We start from the raw sequence: 23,074 nt of genomic DNA, 5'->3' as shown, positions 1-23,074 counted from the left end.
AAGGACAATCTAACTACAACAGATAAATGAAAAGAGGAACTGAGTAAGCAGGATATTACAAGACATTGCTGCCTCCTTGAACATGTGTACTAAGTGACTTCCAAGATGAACAGGACTACTACATGAGCAGAAATTATGATTCACTAATCTCTTCACTTTTCTTCAAGTTCCATTCTAATGCTAAGATAAAGAATGGGGAGAAAGAGGATTTATTGTCAAATACATTACCTGATTGCTATTATAATACTTCATTCTTTTCAAGTCAAAAATGTACATTACACTTCAAGATGCATTTAGATGTTAATTATGTTTTCTTTCTTGAAGCAAGAGTACTGATATTAGTTAGCCCTACTTTAATAAATAACAGTCTCTTAGAGAGAGTGCTTGTAGTGAATTAAGAAAAAATGACAACAAAGTATTCTATTATTCTTGCAGATTTTTACACTGGTACAGTGTATTAAAGGTGAAGTTCCATGAATACTGACTATTAAAAAAACCAAACAGAAATCAAAACACACCCCCCCCCGCCCACACACACACATTATAAACATTCTAAAAAGTCTCTGTCATAAATATCCAATGACTGTTAATTCATATATCTGACCAAACAGCCATTGCTCCTTTATCCAGCTGAATTATTTTTATTTTTACCTTGACTTGCAGATCAACTGAGATGCAGAGTTTTACTGAGGTGCTGGAGAAAGAAAAAAATTTTAAGATATTATCAGACATTAAAGAATGCTAATTTTAAATTGAGACTTGGTACTGAAGGTGAAATATGGACCTTCTCTAGTAGTTGCTTTTATCTGATGATTCTAAGAAGATTTAATGTTCCTAAAGCAAGCTTCAGATGGTGATAAAATTAATCTTTGAGCCCTGAGGGTATTGGCACCCAGCACTGCAAGGTGTGCTGTATCCACATTCCTGATTTAGCACCGAGTGAAATATTAAACTCGGTGCTGTGTAGAAATACATTCAGGCTTGCTGTGCTGAAAATGATTTCCATCAATTACTGTTATGTAGGTCACTTCTGCAGCTTTTGCTGAGTTTGAGCACTTAAAGTAATGCTACATACATTTGTATTGATAAGTAGATACTTTACTGGCAGCTTTACAAAAATATTTAACATTCAATCATTTTTTTCTTGTGTTATAAATATGTGACTTTTGTTCCTAGTCCTTTTGACAAACAAAATAATTTGTTAGTGTTCCAAAAATGTTTGTGATGTAGCCAATGGGGAAAAGACAGGCAGGCAGGTGTTTAACCTGTGAAATGAATATTATGTTTCTTCTTGTGAAGATCAGCTGATCTACTTTTCTTACTTTTATGTTCTGGCAGTGTGATAGACATATGAATATTTCCATTTTGAGATAAAAAATCCCTCAACTCTCTACATAGTTTTAAATATGTCTAATAGCCAATGACTTGATTTAGGACTTTCAGCTATGGATTAAGTACTGTAATGAAGTTATCCTCAATGCAGTGATTGTAGATAGGCCTCCCTTCCAGTGCTAAGTGTCTGCTCTAGAAATAGAAAGTCAGAAGTGCAATAATTGTACACCAGCAGACCTGTATTACCTAGTAAGTAACCTAATTCTATCATAATGCTTCAGAATGAAAAAACAATCTTGGTGGTGCATGTGATTGGTATACAAACTTTTTGCACACTACCCAAAAAGTCTGGGTTAGATGGAAGGGAAGGTTCTATTTTCTTTTAACTCTCTCTTCATTGCAGTGTTAGGGTTATCCATAGGATTCATGTGATTACCTCTGACATCCAGTCTGCACTCTATTTCAGCTTCACCACACTCATTCACAGCTTTGCAGGTGTAAATGCCACCGTCAAAGGGAGTGGGTTTCCGGATTTCCAGGGTCAACACCCCCTGCTTACTGAACATGCGGTACTTGGCATCCCCAGAGAGATCCATTTTGTTTTTGAACCAGAATATCTTGGGCTGAAGAACAAAAAAGAAGATTTTTAAAATAGAAGGTAGAGAATGGAAGGTTTACACCTGATCTTGCAGACTCAAGGTAGTTATCAAAGGCTAAATAGTATTATGAGGGCTATTTACAAAGCCATGTTAATAATTTTTCAAGGAACATCTAATTCAGTACAAATTCATGAAACCAGTAATTCAAAAGTTCAGTATTTCTGTTAACTCACAAATAGCATATAGAAAATATAGGTTTGTGCCCTGTTTTACTGCAATTAAAAAAACTTCAACCCATATTAACTGCATACAAATTCATTCATTTAGGAGTTATTTAGTTGTGCTTATTAAAATGCATTTGAATGCTACAAGTATCTTACAGAAGGGGAATTAAAAGTCACAGATTATTAGAACAGAAGTGTCATAGAAGTCCACAGATGCTGGCTGGCCAAATCAAGATGCCAAGTTTTGGTCTGGGAAAGGATTTTCCAAACCCTCTAATGTATCTTTAAAAACTTCATGAATTTAAAAATTAAGTTCCTGTTGGTTTCCACTATTGAATGAAGTGGTTGTTTCTATACCAGTTCAAGCTTTTATGTTTTGTTTCCAGTACCTGAAAATGTGCCTTTAATTTTCATATATGAAATTTTGAAAATGAAAAATCTGATATGAAACAAACTGCTTTTGTTTATTTCAAGCTCATTAGTACGTATGGCGAAGAAACAGTCTTTAAAGAGTAGAATACTAAGCTTCACATTTATCTGTTTTTCTTTCAGAATTAATGTCTTCTGTTTCTTCATTCATAACCCCCAAAACTACTGCACTATTTTTATAGAGTGCATTCAAATCTACTGAATCACTTTTGTCTTTGACCTGTGGTATATCAACCCAGTGAATCCCACCTGCCTGATTTTCTGGACAGATCTCTGCTGCAATTTTTCTTGCCTTAACATTTTTTCCTTGTTTCTTTCTCTGTAACCTCTTTATCTTTCTGGGTGTATGTCTCTTATTATATTTCATTGCTGGCAGGGCATGAGTACTGTCTCTGCCTGCAATGGTAACTTTTCTGTGCCATACAGATCATCCTAAGGTGTGCTTGAGGATGTACAGTTATTAAGAACTAGAAACTTTCATCCACCTAAGGAAGGTAATGAGAGCTTTTGCAGAGTACTGCTGCAGATACTGCAACATTGTGTCAAGGTTACTTTTGGCAATGGAAGTACAAAAACATATCTGGAAAAGCCGCTTTAAGAGTATTAGGTGTACTGAAGGCTGAGGACTACTTGATTCCTTGTGAAGGAGGAGGCAGCATGCCTGCATTCCAAAGCCTGCCATTGCTGTACAATAACAGCTGTAAAACTGCGAAGGTTTTTAAAAGAATCTTCTTAAAACCATGGAAACAGAATGAAGTGGATGCAGATGCACAAAAATGTCAGTTAACCAAGAGGGAATATTGTCAATTACACTGTCATTTCTAAGCTGAGGCAGCTACTGGAAGATGGATTTTGCCTACAGTTGCTGGGGTTTATTCTGTAATGTTCTTGTTTTTCTGAGGCTGTTTGTGTGGATATGTAAAACTTTTGAGTTTTGTCCGAAGCTCCTTCTTCATCCACTGAACTGCAACAAATATTTTTTTTTTTAATTTGGACTCTGAGTGATTGTTACATGTTTTGCTGTGCAGCAATCAGATCCTTGCACAGGTGTGAGGTAGTGAAAGAAGCTGAAAATAAGCAGCCGGATGTGAAGGGATCGTACTATTTTAAATTTATGACAAGATTGTCGTAATATGGTAAATTCCTTCACTGAAGACAAAAATCTTATTTCCCTTTTCTGCGAAGTCTAAATTTAGCTCCTAGCTGATTCAGTTTTTATTGCTTGTTCCTGATTAACAAAATAGTGCCTCTTTATGTACACTTTGATGGGACTTTAAGAAATGTATTTAGAATGAGAAAATATTCCTGCGAGATTAAAAAACCAAACCAACAAAACCCCCCCAAAGAAACTTCACATGAGACCAGGCCTAGTTAGTTTTGCAAAATAGCTCAGACTGTCAAAAACCTATGTGGATGCATCGGTGTGACAGAAAAACTGCTGTTCCTCTGTATCATTTGGTTAATGGAACAGTAGGTGACATTTAGCTGCTGTTTTCTTCGAAGTCTGAAGAGAGAAAAGTATGGATTGTGGCAGATCATTTTGTTGTTTTCCTTCTCCAGGGAGTAGATTTTGCACATTTCCAGTGGTGTGGTGTCACCACGGGCAGTGGTGTCCTTCCCTCTGTCTCCTCCAGTGTGTTGCCCCCGGGTTGTGCACAGACCCACCCGAACGCTCGCCCCTCTCTGCCGCAGCCCCGGGGCTGAGCCAGGTGGGACATGAGCAGGTGCCCTCTGCTTCTCCTGGGGACAGCCACGCCACACTCGGACACCCTGAACTGACAGGAATTCTTGGCTTGCTGCAACAATCTCAGTGAGAGTGGTGATGTGTACCTTGGGGATTCCCCGGACAGCACAGCTGAGTGTGGTGTTGTATCCTGCAATCACCGAGCGGTTCACCAAAGGGTGGGTGAATTTGGGAGCTTCCGAGAAGTCGTGTTCTTTGTAACAAGGGGGTTTGTAAATGGTGCCTGCAATTCAAAGAGACAAAATAGTGAGAACCGTGTTGTCAGTTCTGCTGACTTGGATACAGTCTATCTGTCGTTTATTTTGTCTGTATGATTTTAAGAAGCTTCAAAGCTTTTGGCATTTGTGATATAAAAAGTCTTTAAGTGCATTTCAATTTAAAATGCATCTCCTGTTTAATGTGCTAGTTAACCAAAAAGGTCCAGGCAATTGTGGGTTTTCAGCTTCTGTTAAAAATATGATAGCCATATGTGTGCAGAGAAAGTCTTCACCACAGACATCTTCAACTTTTAACCCCCAAATATAAATATAATCCCCCAGCTGTATAATTTACTTAATATAGTTTAGGAAGATTGTGTGATTAAATATTTTTAACTGGTATTTCTATTAGTACAGGAGATCTGCCCAGATAAGGGCTCTTGATGCTAAAATTCTTTTTAAGGGCTAGGTACTAAATAGTGGAAATATCTTTAGAGGTGCAGCTAGTAAAACTGTGTTTTCCATTTGCTAGTGTATTACTCCTGGTATTTAGTGGCTTTTGGTATCTTTCTTCTGAAGAATATGTTACCTGTTTTTTGGATATGGGCAGGATTTTTGGTGGTTGCAGCAGCTTCACTCAGTCCACACAAATTTTCACTGAAGACTCGGAAAAAATAGTCATTTCCCATAATCAGGTCTGACACTATACAGTTTGTGCGACGATAGTGATCGAAAACAGTGTACCATTCCTGTAACAAGACTGTACTCTTTAGAAAGATGTTATGAGATGTCAGACATGGTGCTACTTTTGGTATGGAGAGATTTTTTTTGCTATGGGGAAAAGACAGGCAGGCAGGTGATTAACCTTTGAAATGAATATTATGTTGCTTCCTGTGAAGATCAGCTGATCTGTTTTCTTACTTTTAGATTCTGGCAGTGTGATGGATGTATGAATATTTCCATTTTGAGAAAAAAACTCCCTCAACTCTCTACCACATTTTACTCATACCAGATTCTCATATCTGGGGAATCTGGTACAAGATGTGTACTCAGAATGTGACTACTTAATGGGGTCCTCCATGAGAAAGATATTTTCCAGTTTGACTGGCATACATACCTGTCCCAGTATATACCCTGGTATGCCTAGCATCTCACTTCAAGTCTAACTCTTCCTTCCTTCCCTTCAATTTTTTGCTGCAATTATTAAAAATATAATTTTAAGAAAAATTCCACCTTTAAGGAGAGCTGTCTATGCAGTCACCACCAGAGACTGCACAGGCTTGGTCTCTCTTCCATTTTCTACTGAGTATTTAATTTAGTCTTTCACCTTTGGGGGATTTTTTAGATTCTATTTTTCAATGTTTAATTGTCTCTGAGGTGCCATAGGACACCTTGGACACAAATGAGTGTCATTAATTCAGTCATTTCCCTCAAGTCTCTGTTCCCAGGGCAGGTGCTGGTTTAACTCCCTACAAAGCCACGGACGCAGTGAGTGCAAGTTCTTACCATTGTTTTTTTGTCAGCTTTCTGGACTGTGTAGCCCAAGATCTGAGCATTGCCATCATCTTGGGGAGGTGTCCACTCCAGGGCTGCATTAAATCCCCAAACATCTACCAGCTTTATAGTCTGAGGAGGACCAGGCTTGTCTGCAGAGACATAAGAAAATGTCTTAGCTTTTAGTTCAAGATCCAAGAGTTTTGTCATTTCCCCACATGGGGAAAAGCAAATAGAACCTGATAGCAGTTGATAACATTCCATAGCAACACACTTCATTTATGTGAAGTTAAAACCGCAAACAAGAAAGTTGGGAATTATTCAAATACCCTCTTAATACTCTTTTGAGAGGCCTGAATGCTACTGGGAAATAGACAACACACTAGAATTAGTACCATGGGAACCAGACAAACTCTTCTTTAAAATGTGATAAGAAGTTTGTGTTGTTTGGATGGATGTGATTAACTCTCTAACTGCAGTTTTATTACTTTGTTGCCTCAGTGCAATTTCTTGGCCATTTATCTACATTGCTGTAACAACCAGGGCAATGGGGTATGTGCCTTCCAGCTGAGGAAGGCCAGCCATTTGGGGAATACACCTTTTCCCTCTTGGCTTAGTGCTTGTTAGCTTGCCCACTAGGTGATTTCTCTGTAAGAACTAGAAACAGAACAAACTCTTGAAGAGATAGAGAAATCTTTGTCCTTTTTAATATGCATGGAAATATAGAGAAAAACAAATAGTATGAAGTTATAATAATTGTCTTTTTGAGGATGATGCTTACTTGTACCATATTGTTTAATCAAATGCTCTAAGACTGAGATTAGATTTATTAAATAATATTTGTCTTGTTAAATTTGAGGACACCTGTTCACCTTTTTGATGTTAGACTGTTGCATCCAGTTACGGGGCCTGCTGGGAACAGTTGGGTAGTTGATCTTGGTATTTATTGAGTGAAAAACAATTCAAGATCATCCTAGACAGCTGAAGAGAAATTGTCTCCCCATTTTGTAGCTAAGATGGAAAAATTAAGAAAATGGTAAGAATGTGATGGATGTAGGTTTGAGATGAGCAAAGCACAGAGGAATGTAATTATAGGTGGCATGTAATTTAATTTCTTGAGGAAGGCTATGCAAACCAGTAATAAATCAGCTTTTGTTATTATGGGAACTGTGACTTTCTACATCAAAGCATAATGTGCTAATTCTTTTTTCACTGACAAATTTTGGAATTGAAAAGTGCTTTATATTTAGGTTTGACCCCTACTGTCCTCCTTCCAAGTGGTGCCAACTAGAACACCGCATGATGTCTGATAAGGGACATGGAATCCATCCCTCTCATTCCATTTATCATCCTCTTTCTGCCTATCTTACACTAACATTTCAGAGAAACACCTGCCATTTTCTGTGTTTCTCAACAGCCACCAACCAAGTAAAAATCTTGCGTTTTCTTCTCTCTTTCTGAAGTAGCGAATGGCAATATGTTGTAAAATGAATAACAGTGCTAATGGGGATGTGGAAATGCATTTGTTGTTAACTTGAATCCCAACTTAAAAGAAAAAAACCCTAGTTGTTTTGTTAGATGTGCATCTTCATTATACAGAAATCAATTAATCTATTCTGATTAAAGAGAAGAATTTTTCATACTACATACCTGTCTGCTTATGTGTGAAAAACCACCTTTAAAAAGGCAGAGATGGATAAATTTGCTACGTGGGTTTTTATATTCTGGATCTTTGTGGTTCAGTGGGATAATGCAATCTGCAAGAATATCTATTCAACATTTCTTTGTAGAATGGTAGATTGTTTCTTTCTCCGTAATAACCAGTACATCTCTAGCTTGTGAATAGAGGATGGGAAAAGTTAAACAGTGATACTTCTGATCCAAATTATTTTCCTCTGTAGGGCACTGTGTCTGAGTGGGGATTTATTTTCTGAGGAAGTATTCTGTGTTACCCTCAGCACAAGCTCAGCTGAAGAGTTTTGCAAACTAATCAATTTATACAATGGGAAAAAGAGATAAAGTGCAAATTATCTTTCAAAGATAAATTATAATTTATATTTTCAAATAATGCATAATGAGAAAAATAATTAATTCGAGATTAAAAAAATAAAGTATAGCACTAGGTTTGCTTCAGTCAGTAGAATCATGATGAAAGACATAATTTATTGATTCATTTAGAGGGTGAAAGAAGTTGAGAGAACTGGATTTTCCAGAGACTGGAAATATTTTCATTATATAAGAACTTTCTAAAAGTCTTTAATAAATACTGTATTCCCATAGAAAAAAATGCGTATTTTTTTGATCAATAGAGTAAATGGCAGTAACTGTTTTAGCAACAAGGGAAGGTGATGGCAGTAAAAGAGTTGTTTCCTCTTGTTTGGACCTGCTCTGACTCATCACAACAGCAGAGCTTTTGGCTACCTGCCCTCTTGCCTTATCCCCCCACTGGCTGAAGCCACAAGCATTACTTCTTCTTCAAGGAGACTTATGCCAAGGGAAGTTAGCAGATGAAAAGACACTTTGAAAGATCACTGACTGACTTGTGTCTGTGAAAGCCAGGCTGGGTTTTCAGCCTGGGGTTCTACAGCATCTAAATCACCATTGGGAGTGTAGAAAGGGTGCCTGAAACACCCATATTTCTGTCCTCCTAAGAGAATATAAAATCTGAGTGACAAAAAGCGCAGTTGAAAGAATTGAGAAGAGGTAGTTCTGATGAGAAAATAACAGAATCAAGAATCAGAGTAGATGCCCTGATTGAAGAAGTATCTGCATATATTACAAGCCCTTTCCCTTCTTGGTCATGAATTAAATGAAACATACATGTTCCCGTTCGTTTGACCAAACTGCCCAAGAAATATAAAGTTAATGCCTGTCCTCCAACTCTTATCTGTGTGATCAGATTAGTCTTTTTTCAATCATTCATTTTCTAACTCTGACAATGGTAGATGGATGTATTTTTGTGACTTTCTACAGTATCAAACAGTAGGCAGAAGATACTTGGTGCTAAGGCCTAAGAGCAATGGCCAGAATCAAGAGTCACTAACCAGTTTTACAAAGGTAATTTGGAGTGTAGGATGCACCACTCCCCTTTACCTGTGTCATAGAGTTAGAGAATGGCTTGCGTTGGAAGGCACATCAAAGACCTTTCTGTTCCAACCCCGTGCCATCAGCAGGGAAACCTTCCAGCACACCAGAGTGCTCAGAGCCCCATCCAGCCTGGCCTTGAACACCACCAGGGATGGGGCATCCACAACCTCTCTGGGCACTCTTGGGATTATTTTCTTGGGCGCTCTTGGGATTATTTTGTTTTAGGTGCCATTTACTTATTTTGCCCTTGCAGAACTGCAGCCATCCTCTCGAGCAGAAGCAGCTTCTGGTATTAAGACATATCTGCTCCAATTTTTTTATGCCATTCTTGTTTGCTGTTGGCACCATTGCATACCCATCCTGCCAACATAATTAATTAAATTTTAAGCAGAGCAAAATCAGCATTTTTAATTCCAAAACATTAGGAGTTGAGCCAAAACACATATTCTAAAAATGTATTGATACACTGGAAGAAATTTGGGATAACAGTGTGAAAGTATGCGGAAAGAGAAATAAAAACAGTTATCAAGAATATTAAAAAGAGCAGTAATGAGGAGAAATAGAAAAGCTCTGGCTGAACATTAATGAAATCTGAATAGGCAAGGTCTCAGAATATCTCTCACATAATCCCAACAGAAGATATGAAAACTTTGGCAATGTATTCCTTTAAAATGATATTAGAAAAGACACTGGAAATGGTAAAATAGAGAATAAGCCTCGGACTAACTAGACACTCATAACAGAGTAAAGTATTAAATGCGACTTTTTTTTCCTGATTTTTGGAACTGTAGAGGTATATTATGGCAATGATTTCATCTTCCCTGTCCTTATCTAATAAAAAAAAAACCTTCGTAGGAGTACATCCATTCCAAGATTCATATTTCCTTCCTTGAGTACAATATGCCTATGCCTAAGAACTCTCAAATTTTATCTGTCTCAAAGAGAGAAAGGAGATTGATAAGGATGGTCAAAGATATGGAATGGCATCTGTTTGAAAATAATCAAAATGAAGAGTAAAACTTGAGGAAGTTAACTGAGGCGGGTGTGACTGAAGGCTGTAAAATCATGAGTACCATGGAAAACCTGAATGATTATTCGTGATTTTTTCTAATACAAAGCTGTATGGATGTCAAATAAGATTGTCAGGAAACAGACTCAAATCAAAACAAATGGCCAATGAGCTTAAAATGAAATTTCTTATAAAAGGATGTTTGGATTCTCAAACTAGATCTGGATTAAAATACAGACTGGATAAAATTAGGCAAGAAAAAGACCACTAAAGAACTATGGAACACAAAGAATATCCCTCACCCTCTGAAGGTCTCTAGGACACAGATAATTTCAAGGTGAGAAAATGTATTAGGAAAATAAGGTGACAGGCTAGCCCTGCTCTGAGCTTTGTCCTACCATCCGCAACCAACCATTGAAAGAGAAGGGATTCTGGGGTAGTTGCATCTTTGGGTTGCCTCAGTCTGGCCACTACTTTTTTTTTTTTTTTTTTCATAATCTCCTTCATTCTGATGTCAGGATCTTACCTATGATTTGTATTGTTATTGCAACTTTATCAGACATGTTTTCTATCTGAAGAGTGACTTCATATGCTCCTGAGTGATGAAGCTCTGCCTTTCTGATGAAAAGGATTGTGTCCGTGCTGCTGTTCCGAATTCCCACATCTTTGGAGTCTAGAGTTTGGCCATCTTTCAGCCAAGTGATTTTGGGCCTTGGTTTACCCTAAAGAGAGAGAAAAAAATTAATTAAGGCTTTAGTATTTCCATTTTTTCTCTTAGTGATCTGTAGATCTAGAAAGCTTCTTATAATACACATAGTTGAGAAAGTAAACTCTGTGAATACTTTGCAATTTCTGTTTTCTTCCAGACAAATATTTGCTACCATTTGTGTGGTTTAGTGGCATCATGCTCTGAGGATGCCATTTAGTTAGAGACTGAAATAATACTGAAAACAAATCTAGAAATACTGTACTTGTGCTGGTCTGGTACTCTTTCCCAGGCACCAGTGGAGCCAAAAGGTGATCTGACTTGTTCTGATTAGCTCTGCTCCCCTCCTTCTCCCTTTCTTAAACTTTTGATGCTCTCTCCCCACTCTTTTTAAAGATCTTCTGAAAAACCATTGTCATCCTGCAGCCTTGGGATGTGAAATTTACTGTATAATTCTTTCTGCACTGCAAAATTGTTTTGGTGGCTGTCAGCCTAAGCAGTCAGTGTTGCTACACCCATGGAAGATGGCATTGTGGAATCAGTGGTGTGTATCACTCTCATCCAGCCATTTCCAGGAAAAATGGTAAGTACTGTTTAGTTCTTCAAAAGTTATTGGAGTGCTGCTTCCACGGTACAGCTCCAAACAATGAATCCCAAGAAAACAGAAAATGGCCATAACATATTTGTTAAGTGAATAAATAGTTAATCCCACAAAAAATAACTCAGTAGGGATTTTAAGTTTCTGCCAGGTTACCAAGGGGAAACAGTGCAGCACAGGCCTGGAGCAGTTAAAATGGGTGGAAGGGAAAGCAGGACCTTGCAAGGCAGCAGTCAGCTCTGCTCAGGCTGCCCTGGAAGCCCAAGACACTGAAATTGGGACCCTGCCTCCACTAAACAGCAGAGAAAGCAGCTCTGGAAGGTTCCTCAATCCACTGGGTGTCTGGAACATACTCTCAAAGACCGCATCTCTTCCCTTAGCCTACTGAGGGAGATTAGGATACTCAGAGTCTTGGTTTTGATCCCTAAAGGTAGACAGAATAATAATGAATCTTTGTGCATTGCTATGCCTTTATTTCAGGTTTGTCTGGTATTTGCTTAGATGGTCTCTGTACCAATATTTTTTTTTTCAGTGGTATTAGCTATTATTGAAGACAAGAGCTTCACCTTTTGTAAGAGTCAGACCAAGATCTGTCCAAAATTGTACTTAAAAGATGTCTAAAACACCTAGAAATTGCTATTTTTTCATTGATGCTCTTTTGTATAACTCATCAGATAAACTGTAGTTTATTTTACATCTGGGCTGAAATACACCTTGAATGAGCAATGGTTTTGGATCTTCCACTTTCTCTCTCTCATAAATTATTTTCTTATAGCTTTCTGCCAAGAAGCATAGTTAAGAGCACCTCAAGCCTGCAGCTCTGAAATAAGAGATACAAGACAGTTTTATCCTGTTCTAGTGTACCTGTACCCTGGTCTCATTTCATAGAATCCTCACAAAAAACTATTAGCGCAAGAAATGGCTTCTTCTCTTCTGCTGGAATGTATACTAGAAATTCTGGAACAAGTGAAAGGTTTTGGGTTATTTAGTGTTTTACTTTTCCATATCTGTGTCTTAATATTGGTAAACATGCCAAGAACTGACTATTTTACTTCCCATATATGTGTGTATTTTAAAGTGATATAGAAATCCTCCTTGAAAAACTTGGTTAGGGAATGCTTTCAAAATAACAATAAATAGTATAGTTCTATAGGCATTTATTTAAATTTCTGCTTTGTCAAGACAAAGACTTGGCAGGTTTTCAGACTGATTACAAGATTCTTGCTTCTGGTGTTCTAGTGTGGCTGATCAGATATGTTCACTCTCAGCTCCTCCTTTTTTGAAGTGCTGTGAGTGCCAGTGAAAGATTGCAAGTGTTCAAAGTGTTGGTTTTCATATACTCTTATATTTATAGACTGTGAAAAGCATAAACAGATAGAAAGCATGTTCCTAATACATATGTCAGAGGATTGGATTTCTGCAATGTGTAATAGATAATCTGAGAGAGAACAGTGAGTGACAGAGTGGCTAAATAGCACCAGAGAAACTTCAGGGGTTTCACAGCCAGGGAAGAATGAATTTAAATACTCTTAGATATTTATATTCACACATATATGATGGACAAAAAGACTGCTTGGTACTACTGTGAATTTTATCCCCTAATAGCACATAATACTCCTCCAGTCATGTACCATGTAGTTAATTTTGAAGCAAGAATGTGTTGATCCTCTTCATTTCACCAGAATCTTCCATCTGCCTAATGTACTCAACAGAAAAAAAGTCTAGTAACATTGTTTTACTTTCTTTTTGGGACATTTTGATCTAAAGATTTAAATAGATCTGCCACTAGCATTAATACCAGGATATCTCGACAATGTATTTCAGAGAATTTCACTTTAGTGACCACAGAGGTCACTGGAAAGGTTGCACAGAGAGTGTAAATAGTAGAAGCCTTGACTTCCACCTTCACTAGATACTGTATCTGCTTAGAGTCTTTTTCTGCAATAGAAATGGCCAGTAACTTAATTTTTTTCAAACTTTAAAGGGAAAAGTTCTTTTTAATTTGCTTTTTTTAAAAGGTCATCAGTATTACATATTCTAAATAGCTAAAGCCGCAACTCTTAAACCTGTGAAAGCTGCAATTCAACCCCATGAAAAATTTAATTCACTCAAAAAAACCCCTTCTTGAATTAAACTCATTTGGCTTTTTTCTTGGAGTCAAATCTGGTGTTGATGGATAGACTGGCATTTTTTATTAGCCTTACCCTTTAGGAGACAAGAGCTTATACCAGCGCATGATTTGTCAGTCAGCTACTCGAATAACTTCTCAATCAGTTGGTTCAATTTGGCCAAATTTGACAGAGCACTTAAAATCTCTAAGATTAGCCTGGTACAGTTCTGTGAAAAATTGATGACAGAGTGAAAGGCCTAAATCTCAGTTAGTGTCCCCACTGAGGAAAATTCAGGGAAAGCTCAGTCATTTAACTATTTTGTTTGGCAACAGCTGAATGATGAGGCAGGATTAAGTGAAGCTCTGGATTAGTTGTTACATGCATTTATTCTGGCCAGGGACCTGAGGACATGTCAGTCAGGGGAGGAGGGCAAAGAACTGGCAAATGTCTGGGAATATTGCAGTGAGGCTGCTCTCAGCACAGGAGGTGGCTGGATGTGCTGGGAAGGGATGGTGCTATGGGGGTGCAGCACCTCCCTTCCAGGCAGAGTCATGTGGGGAGCAGAAAAGGCCTTGATTTTGTGTAAGCACTGCTCTCAGCAACTGCTAAAATAGCCTGAAATTATCAATACTCTTTCCAGCACTAACTGAAATCATGACCCCCATAGTAGCTTCCATGAAGAAAATTAACTCTGCCCAGTCAAAACCAGCACAAGGGGACATAAGACACAAATCTCTAAAATGCTAAACATTATTCCCCTGCTTATGGCACCACTTGTTGAATTTGTGCAATTTTTCTTCAACTTGGATATCAAAGCAGGAAAAATAGCTGTTTATTTTAGTTTTTTCTCTTTTTTAAAAAAATAATTACATAACTCAGAAATAGCAGATGTACAAATCTTGAATTTTGTGTGTGGTTAGACATCAGTGGAAAAGTAATTTTAACAATTATGGAGATAAGAAATGTGAGAAGAAAATAGACCTTTGATTATGCTGAAATAATTCAAACATTCAGTTCAAGAAAGTTGCTCCATTCAAGGGCTTGCAAATGTGTGCTAATCAGATGTAGCTTTGTGAGAAAATTTAATTTCCATATAACCCAATAACCACAGGGCAAAAAGACATGTACCTCTCAGCTTACATAGATCTTTCTCTAATTTCTTTTTTCTTGCCGGTGCTGCTCAAAGAAAAGAATACAGGTGATGTGTGCACGTATGTCTCCCATGTGGAAAAAATATTTTGCATATCTCCAGCATCTTTTATATGAGAATTTCAAAGGTCTTCACTAATAAGATTACATTTCTATAAATATCAATCCTGGACTGCAGATAAATTTCAGTGTCTTGAAACTTTAACTGTGGACTTGATTAGGTGATATATCTGGTATTACTGAGGATACCTCTGTCAGAGCCAGAGTCTGTAATTTACAATTTCTTTTGTTATTTCTCCCTTAGAAAACCATTTCCTTACACACTAATTCTTGCACTCTATTGATATTACAGTCTTGCATCTGAAAAAAGGCATGTGGAGTTTTAGAAACAGTCAGATAGTTGCCTGTACAGCTCTAGAAAATGCCAAGATGAGGTAATTGGTCAGGTCAGTCTTGGTGTATATTTTAGCAATTTCACGTATGCCTTGGTGAAATGTAGTTACATACATGCACCCTTGATAATCCTCGTCATGCTCTGGTTTTTATACCTGCAGTTCATGCAAAGTAATGCCCAAGCAGGTCTTTGTACACACACTCAGGTTCTGCATCCCAGGGCCAACTGAGGTCTTCTCTTTATGTGCAAACTCTGATTTTTGCAGTCAGCCTTTCAGAAATTAACATACACACTTGTGCCAAAGAAGTTGCCCAGTGACATCATAGACCTTGTTTCCAGAGGAGTAATTAGTTGGATTCTTACACTTTTGTCTACTTCTCTCTAAGGTGCCTCCTGTGCTCAGTAAGCAAGAATGAGCTTGCACACACTTACACCACTTTTTTCTTCTTCCCCAGAATGTGGGAATAAAGAAGAAACTCTGGCTGTAAAAAAAAAAAAAAAGACTGAAAAAAGGGTGATTCCCTCCCCTTCTCAAATGTTCGAGAGGGTTTAATGAATCATCAGCCATACTTAAGTAATTCTGTTTCAGCAGTGAAGCAAAGAGAACTTGCATTAGGGAAGCTAATTTAGTTAAGTAATCATAAATAACCATGACAAAATAGAAGCTGATACATACCTGAAAAGGGATGACAATATTGATTGTCTCACCCACTTTCTTCACGAGAGTCTGTCTGAGGTGGCGTGGCAGCCAGAATTTGGGACGCTCTGCAGTTAAGCATTAGTATACTAAATATAAAGCTTTTGATAATATGCAACATTACTTAAAGCTAAAATAAGCAATGGATAATTGTAAGCAAAAGAAAATTGTGGAACCACAATTTATATTTTAAGGAGTAGTTCAGTCTCTCTGTAGTTTCAAATGTATTTGTCTACTGGATAAAAAGTTAATATTAAGTCTCAGTTATATATTTACATCTGAGCATATTTTCAGTGACAGTAGCATTTGTGAAAATGTGCAGGAAATGCCAAATTTGGGTGACTTCTTTTGGATGTGAGTCTTCTCTATAGACTTGGTTTTTTGGGAGAAATTGTTCAGTTCAGTAGAAAGGATGAAACAAAGGATGTATTAGAGTAAAAGAGTGATTATGATTATCTTTTGCTATATTGATACTGAAGCATCCTGTAAATTGCCACTTGGAGGTATTTATGGATGTGCTCAGAAATCACAGCAACTGATGGAATCCTTTGTCTTGCTACAGTCATTCCATTACCGTTCTTTCTTTGAGAGGGATGTAGTGGAATCTCTTTGTAGCATCTTACTTTTCATTAACAAAAAGGACTTTACCGCATGTTTTTTCATCTAGTCTCTGCTTTCCTCGACCTCACTGGAAAGATTTCTAGGCTCTCCTTTGATCCCTATTCTTTTTTCTATCATTTACAGAAGGAATTTCTTAGCATACAGTTGGAGTATCTGTCTTCATGACCATTTGGTAATGAGATGCATTAAAACTTTGTTTTATTTATGTTGGCTCAATTTACTGCCAGTGAGACTCTGGCAGACACTTCATGTGAGCCAAGGTTGAGGAATCCACTATTAGCAGCTCTTGATGTCTTTTGGATTCCAGTCAAATGAATTTTAATCTACAGCTGTTGGGTGATCCACAGGGTGCTAATTAATAATCTGTGACAATGAAGTAAATAGATCTCTTGCCATAGCCAACAGAGTCACTCTGCAGTAATATAGCAGCTATTCAAGCAGAGGGGTAAATACTAAATAAATGTTTCTTAAATGTTAACAGTGCCATTGCAGGAGGTAAAATGTCCATACTTTGAAAGTAAGAAGTAGAATTTTATTTTAACAGTTTTAAGAATTTTATTTTAAGATTTTTATTTGCTTTGCAAATATAAGACCTAGGTGCTGTAGAGATGCTCTCAGAGTCGGAAGACACTGGGCACCTAATCAAAGTGGAAGAGCAGTTTGTGTGTTATTCTCAGAGAAAGGCAGAATTTTGGCGAGAGGCAATAAATGAATAAGATTTATTCAGTATAGATACTCACGCAGGATCTCTTGAACAGTGACAGGCTCCTTTATTGTTGCTGCTCCGCTCTCGCCAGCCAGGTTTACAGCCTTGATACGGAAATAAAGTTTGTCCCCCGTGACCAGATCTTTAATCAGTGCAGATGTACGCTCAGTTAGGCCAGGAAGAGCAGGAATCCATTCTGTAGCTACAAGTACAATGTTGGCATATTGCAATAATACATTACTTTTCCAAACTGGTGCCTTCTTTGGAATTGAAAGTAAATTTATTTTTGGGTAAAATGAATTCAAGTTACAACACCACAATTAAAAGGGAATAAAATAAGTTGGAAGAAGATCTCTGGATCAAGGAGATGTACTTACACATGGAGTTAAGCAATCTCTACACTTTACTCAAAATAGCTAAGGATAAGGGAAGCATCTTTCTGTAGATCCTTTGGCATTTTGCTTTATAGAGCTTAGAGCTGTGGGACTTCTTGACATTTATTTTTGCTACATGGGAAGAGGGAGAATTTTGGAAGTAGCTATAGAAAGAAGGTGAAGGCTTAATTTGATTTTTTTCTTGGAGTAAGTATAACTTCTGTGGCTGTCCAAGCAGATCAGTGAGAGCCACGTATGCTGAAAACAATTATAGAGTGCATAACTGTTGGAATTTATTGTTTAATTCTCAATTGACACAGTAGAACAGAATTCTTAGTGCTTCCTTATTATAAAGCACAGAAATATGACTGACAAAATCATTCTGCTATGACAATGACATAGAGATTCTGATAATTCTATAATGATGTAATTTAAGACTATAAATTATTTCTGCATAAATTATGCTCCGTAAACTCCCTAGTTTAGATTATTTGGCAATTGAGCCTAGTGTCAGGGAAAATGTAAATATTAAATTTGTTGCTTAACTTTTATGACAAAAGTACTACACTGTAGCATCACAGAACATTGAATTTTGTAGATATGGTGCAGTTACACTCTTTATTACCAGCACAAGAATTAAATGAGGTAAGGTTATGATTGCTTTAAAGTTTGACTGATGTTGTCACAATCATGTTATTTTATTTATTTTAAGGAATATGCAGTTCATGAACGATACAGAAGTATAGTAGTGACTCTAGAACAGCAATGATATTTTTGTATTACTTACGTGTATTAAAGCTTATGATGATTGTGAAGATGACACTATGGATGTGACTTCTATGGTTTTACAGTCACATCGTGGTGAGAAGGATGATGGTTGGCAAGGATGGTGGACATAGACTGGAGTCAAAATTTGATCATGCTGGACATTGTTAGGTTGTTGGTAGTGTATTTAGGTGAAGTAATTGCAATTGTAGCATTTTTAAACACTCTGTTGCTGCTGCCTAGTTCTCATGCTTACTTACATCCATCTTTGCAGTATTCCAACATGTAACCATCTAATCCCCCAGCTCCAATCCGCTCAGGGGGCCTCCACTTCAAGGAAACAGTGCTGTCAGAAACATCCTCCACTGTAAAGTGGGTTGGTTCACTTGGAGGAGCTGTAAGGAAATACAGACAAGTAGATTCTGAGAAATAGCAATACAGCTATGAGAATTCAAAGCTATACAAGGAGTGATTAGCCACTGATTTATGTACCACTGTCTATATTAATAAAAAAAATCACCCTGAAGCTCAGTTGTAAAGTGCAACACCTAATACATAATTTAATAAAGGCACAGCACAAGATTCCTCTAATAGGAAGAGGAACAAGAGATTAAGATAGCAGTTCCTATTCACAAATGCTCCCTTATGAGAAAGCCACTTAAAAAAGAAGACATTTAGAAGGGAGTCAAATTGTTATCATGAGTCTGCAGATAAGTCTAGAAATGAAAATATGTACCTTTTGTATTCTGTACTTACACCCTGATTGTAACTGGACAAAAGTTGCACAGTCAGAGGACCAAACTGACAGTGGCTAAATTTTACTTCACTCTGGCAGTGAAGAAAATGATAAAAAGTTATGACTACACGTTTACAGAAACACTACTTATGATTTTTACATTTGTAACAGAGACATACTTGGAAAAAATATTTTGGGGATGAAAAATTTAGATTTAGATACAGCTTTTTCATATCTCTTCAGAATATGTGTGTCATGGCTTTTTATAAACCCTCAGTTCAGAAAGACCACTTCAGTCTTCTGCAGCATGACTATTATCTACTAATTTAAAAATAATCAAGAAAAGCCTTTACTAGAGGATCCGAAAAACACATAAATGTTACTGTGAAATAATTGATACCAAAAAGCAAACAGAAAACAATTTTTCAAAGTAACAGGGTGCAGGACCATAAAATTTAGTACACATACCATAAGAGCAATCATGTTAACAAAAGGTATGTTTGACAAAATCTGTGTATATGCGTATTATAAACTGAACATCTTCTGAATATACATAACAGATATTACAAAGTAAGTTAAATACAGGTTCACAAATTGTGGAACTAATTGAAATCAGTCTTAGTTCCTATAGTTATTGTAAAAAAAACCCAAACAAAAATATCACCTAATTTCATTTCTGTAACTGTCAAAAATTTTCATATTCACATGGTAGCAAGGACAGCACACAGGAGGCAAATGCAATTGGGAGCATACACAACCACACAGTACACGATCAAAACCCCAAACCTCTTCTCTGAAGAAGTAAGTGTGAACTTTATCCTTAATCAAGTAAAACTCTGCCTATCCCATGAAAACTTTGGACCTTTTTTTTCAGTAGCTCCACTTGATGGTTCTTGTTTGACCTCTTTTGTTGCGGACCAGCCGTTGTGTGTTTGAAATCCAGAATTTAGAGACCCTTCTTGCAGCTCAGCCTTCCCTTCTGGCTCCTCCACTGCATCATCTGCTTTTACATTATCTCCGTCAGCAGGCTGTCCCCCTTCGCTGATATTTGTAGGTTTAGAAACTCTAGTCATTTTAATCTCCAGCTATTGGTATTTTTGTGGGTCTTCTCCCTAAAAGTCTCAGCAGGCAGGCTTCCTGAGGACTCCTTTAGTTTGCTCCTTGCTCAGGGAACTGCAGGAGAAACTGTGCTGCTGTGTTGGGAAGGATTATTTATAGAAAATCATTCCTCAAATATTTTCTTAATCATCTATCCTTTTAGCTGTGGAGAGGGCCGGGATTAAGGGAGCACTGGACGGGATACTGTGATATTTGCACCCATAAGGGAATGGGAGAAGCTGAGAGGGACAGGGAAATCTCTGTCAATTAGTTCTCCTCCTTTCCAGAACCAGCTCGACTCTCACACTTCTAATTATAACAACTAAAAATTGATCAGCAATTTCATGAAACTGGAACCTCTGTGGTCTTCAGGAAGAGGAATGAGATAGAGAGAAGAGGAGCATTACAAAGGAAAAGGTTGATTAAATATAGAATATAGAGATGGTGGATAGCCTCTTTCCTGACACATTCTTTTTAGCCGTAAGAGCGGTTGAAGAGAAGAGGTCAAAATTGTCCTGTCTTGGTTTTATCCCAGAAATAACAGGGATTTTCAAAACTCACCAATTGGCATGAAGGGTTGGGAGGCAGGGCTTGGCCGGGACATGCCAATAGAGTTCACAGCATAAATCCTCATCTCATAAACTACTCCTTCAATCATCCGCTTGGCTTCATAGGTGAGCTCTTTTAAAAGGTCAAAGTTCAGTCTCATCCATCGATAGCTCTTCTTCTTCTTTCTCTCTAAAATATAGCCTGGAAAGGACAGCTGTTATGATATAAAAGAACTGGAAATTGTTCTCTCACATGCAGGAAAAAAGAAAATCCTTTTAAGAAAAGGAGAAATTTCCTTGAAATGTCTAAGATGCGGTATAGCATTAAAAATTTTATTTCTTTCTTCTATTCTGCTTCAATTCACTAATCTTGACTAGCAGCCTAAATGTCCCACAAAGAATTAATTGAATGAACAATTTGGCAATTCCTATTATAATTATTATTGTTGTTGTTGTTTTATCAAAGAACTGATTCTAGATCTCTGTGTTCTTTGCAAAGTGGTGGAAATGCAGAATACTTCCCAGACAAGCTGAGACAATAGGTCTCAGCTTGCTTCAGCCCTACAGTGAGTGAGATAAGGCCACTCATAAATTTTCTTGCTCTGATTTCCTTGGGAAGGAAAGTGAGCCTGTATGATAACAGAGACAAAGACAGCCGAGTGCAGTGCAGAGCAGATCTGTGGTATGGCTTAAGGTGCCATCTGTATCTCTGGAATCCATGTCTTAGCACTTCTCCACCCAGAACATCCACAGCTTTTCCAACGCTACCATGCTGTTTTCCAGAATGACTAAGTGAGGCTGGATTATCAGTATAAAAGATAAACTACTCATTTCCCTAAACTGGGAATGGAATCTGTGATTCCTGCTGCTTAATATGGAGGATGGTTGTATATCACATTGGAAACATACATGTCAGATATTTTCCAGTTGACCTGCTACAAAGGACTACTGAACTATTTCTTTCCATTTAGCTATATTAAATTTCTCCTGCTTCTCTGTGTTAGATAGCGTGACTGGCTGTGATCCATGTAGGCTTCTTTTAAACAAACTTTACTGTGAAAGCTACTCATCTTTTAACTACAGAATAAATAATCAGAGGATACACCGAGCAGTCATGTACACGTGCCACGTATTTGAGTGTGCTGTAGAGGTGTGTTCCTACCTGTAAGCTGCAGAGCTCTGTACAGATGTTTGTAACAGGGATCAGCTAAAATAGTGTGAGTCCATAGCAAGGACCTACATAATTGAGCCATGCAGGGAAGAGATTCAGTCCCTGCTGCACACCAAGGTCATGGCTATCAAACTTGTAAAAGTCCCTTTGGTATACCTGGGAAGTATGAGTCACACTTAAGGTGTCTCCAGGGATGAGAATGACAGGCACATTTGATTTGCTGGCATGCTGTAGGCACAGACACATACAGCCTTTCCTGTCAATGCTGAAATGCAAGAAGAGCATGGGAGTCTACAGAATGTCCTAGGAAAAGAACAGTGGATATATCTTTAAGCTGACAGGTTGTATCATCACTTTAAATGCATAAAGATGTACTCCGGGCATGCTTTCTTTCAGTAGCTTTCAGAATTGAATGCTGTAAGCAAAGAACCTGAGGTTTCTTTGTTGTGCTCCTGTTTTTGCTCTATTCACCAGGGTCTATGAGACCGAGAGAAGTTTCATCAACTCAGTTTCTGGGTTTTTTTGCTGTTATAGAAAAGCAGTGTTAAGCTCATAAATGTAAAAATAAAGACATTTGCAATTAAAACAAAAAAAAAAGCCCCAAAAACAGGCAGAAAGGAGGTAAAATGACAATACTGGTTGTATTGATGACATTTAGTAAAGCAGATTATTTCCCCAAATGCACCAAATGTGTGAAAGTTAAAAATACTGTTAAAATAATACAAAAAGCACACAAAACCCTAGGACAGGTGAAGTAAAGATGGGATGTGAATTTGCTTTTTATATCTGTTGGATATAGCTAATAAAGGCTGTATCTGACTGCCTACAATGCCATCTGTAACAATATGAAGACAGATAAGAATGAATATGCCTTTTCCCCCGCCTTTTAAACTTGCTTATAAAGCTCTGTTTGAATGGGTAATGCTGTATCTTGGCTTCTCCTCTCCCCCTGCTGCAGGCGTTTTATTGGAACTCCACCAGTAGTGCAGCCCTGTGCTAACTGAAGAAAGCTCCTCAGGCAGTGTGAAGGGTCATTACTGGAACATTAACAAAATCCTGCTTTTGACAGTGAAAACAAAGCAAAGACCTTTTCAAAATGTGTGCCCTGAAAACCCTACCAAACAAAATCACATTTTGTGTAGTCAGTGAGCTGGGGGTTGCCTGTGGTAATGACACAACTACTGGTAAATATCTTTGCACATAATATTTTAAATTGCTGACTTCTTGCTTGCTTCCTGTCAGAATAGATGAAACCACAAAGCACTGGCTCAGCAGTACCTTGTTT

General features: G+C 37.6%; 1 protein-coding gene across 1 annotated transcript in view; it reads right to left on the bottom strand.

Moving 5' to 3' along the window:
- Positions 1 to 147: 147 nt before the first annotated feature.
- The window catches only part of MYBPC3 (myosin binding protein C3), a 60,436-nt gene continuing 37,509 nt past the window's right edge, over positions 148 to 23,074 (bottom strand). The window contains exons 25-35 of the mRNA XM_066321128.1: positions 20,632 to 20,820; positions 18,497 to 18,631; positions 17,132 to 17,299; positions 15,750 to 15,838; positions 10,642 to 10,837; positions 6,032 to 6,171; positions 5,115 to 5,274; positions 4,415 to 4,551; positions 1,769 to 1,955; positions 652 to 694; positions 148 to 180 (exon numbers count right to left, since the gene is read on the bottom strand). Coding sequence (XP_066177225.1) covers positions 684 to 694; positions 1,769 to 1,955; positions 4,415 to 4,551; positions 5,115 to 5,274; positions 6,032 to 6,171; positions 10,642 to 10,837; positions 15,750 to 15,838; positions 17,132 to 17,299; positions 18,497 to 18,631; positions 20,632 to 20,820 — 1,412 coding nt within the window. The 3' untranslated portion in view covers positions 148 to 180; positions 652 to 683. The remainder of the gene's footprint in view (positions 181 to 651; positions 695 to 1,768; positions 1,956 to 4,414; positions 4,552 to 5,114; positions 5,275 to 6,031; positions 6,172 to 10,641; positions 10,838 to 15,749; positions 15,839 to 17,131; positions 17,300 to 18,496; positions 18,632 to 20,631; positions 20,821 to 23,074) is intronic.

This window comes from Sylvia atricapilla, chromosome 6 (genome assembly GCF_009819655.1).
Source record: "Sylvia atricapilla isolate bSylAtr1 chromosome 6, bSylAtr1.pri, whole genome shotgun sequence".
Lineage (NCBI taxonomy): Eukaryota > Metazoa > Chordata > Aves > Passeriformes > Sylviidae > Sylvia > Sylvia atricapilla.
This window is presented reverse-complemented; position numbering and strand designations above follow the sequence as displayed.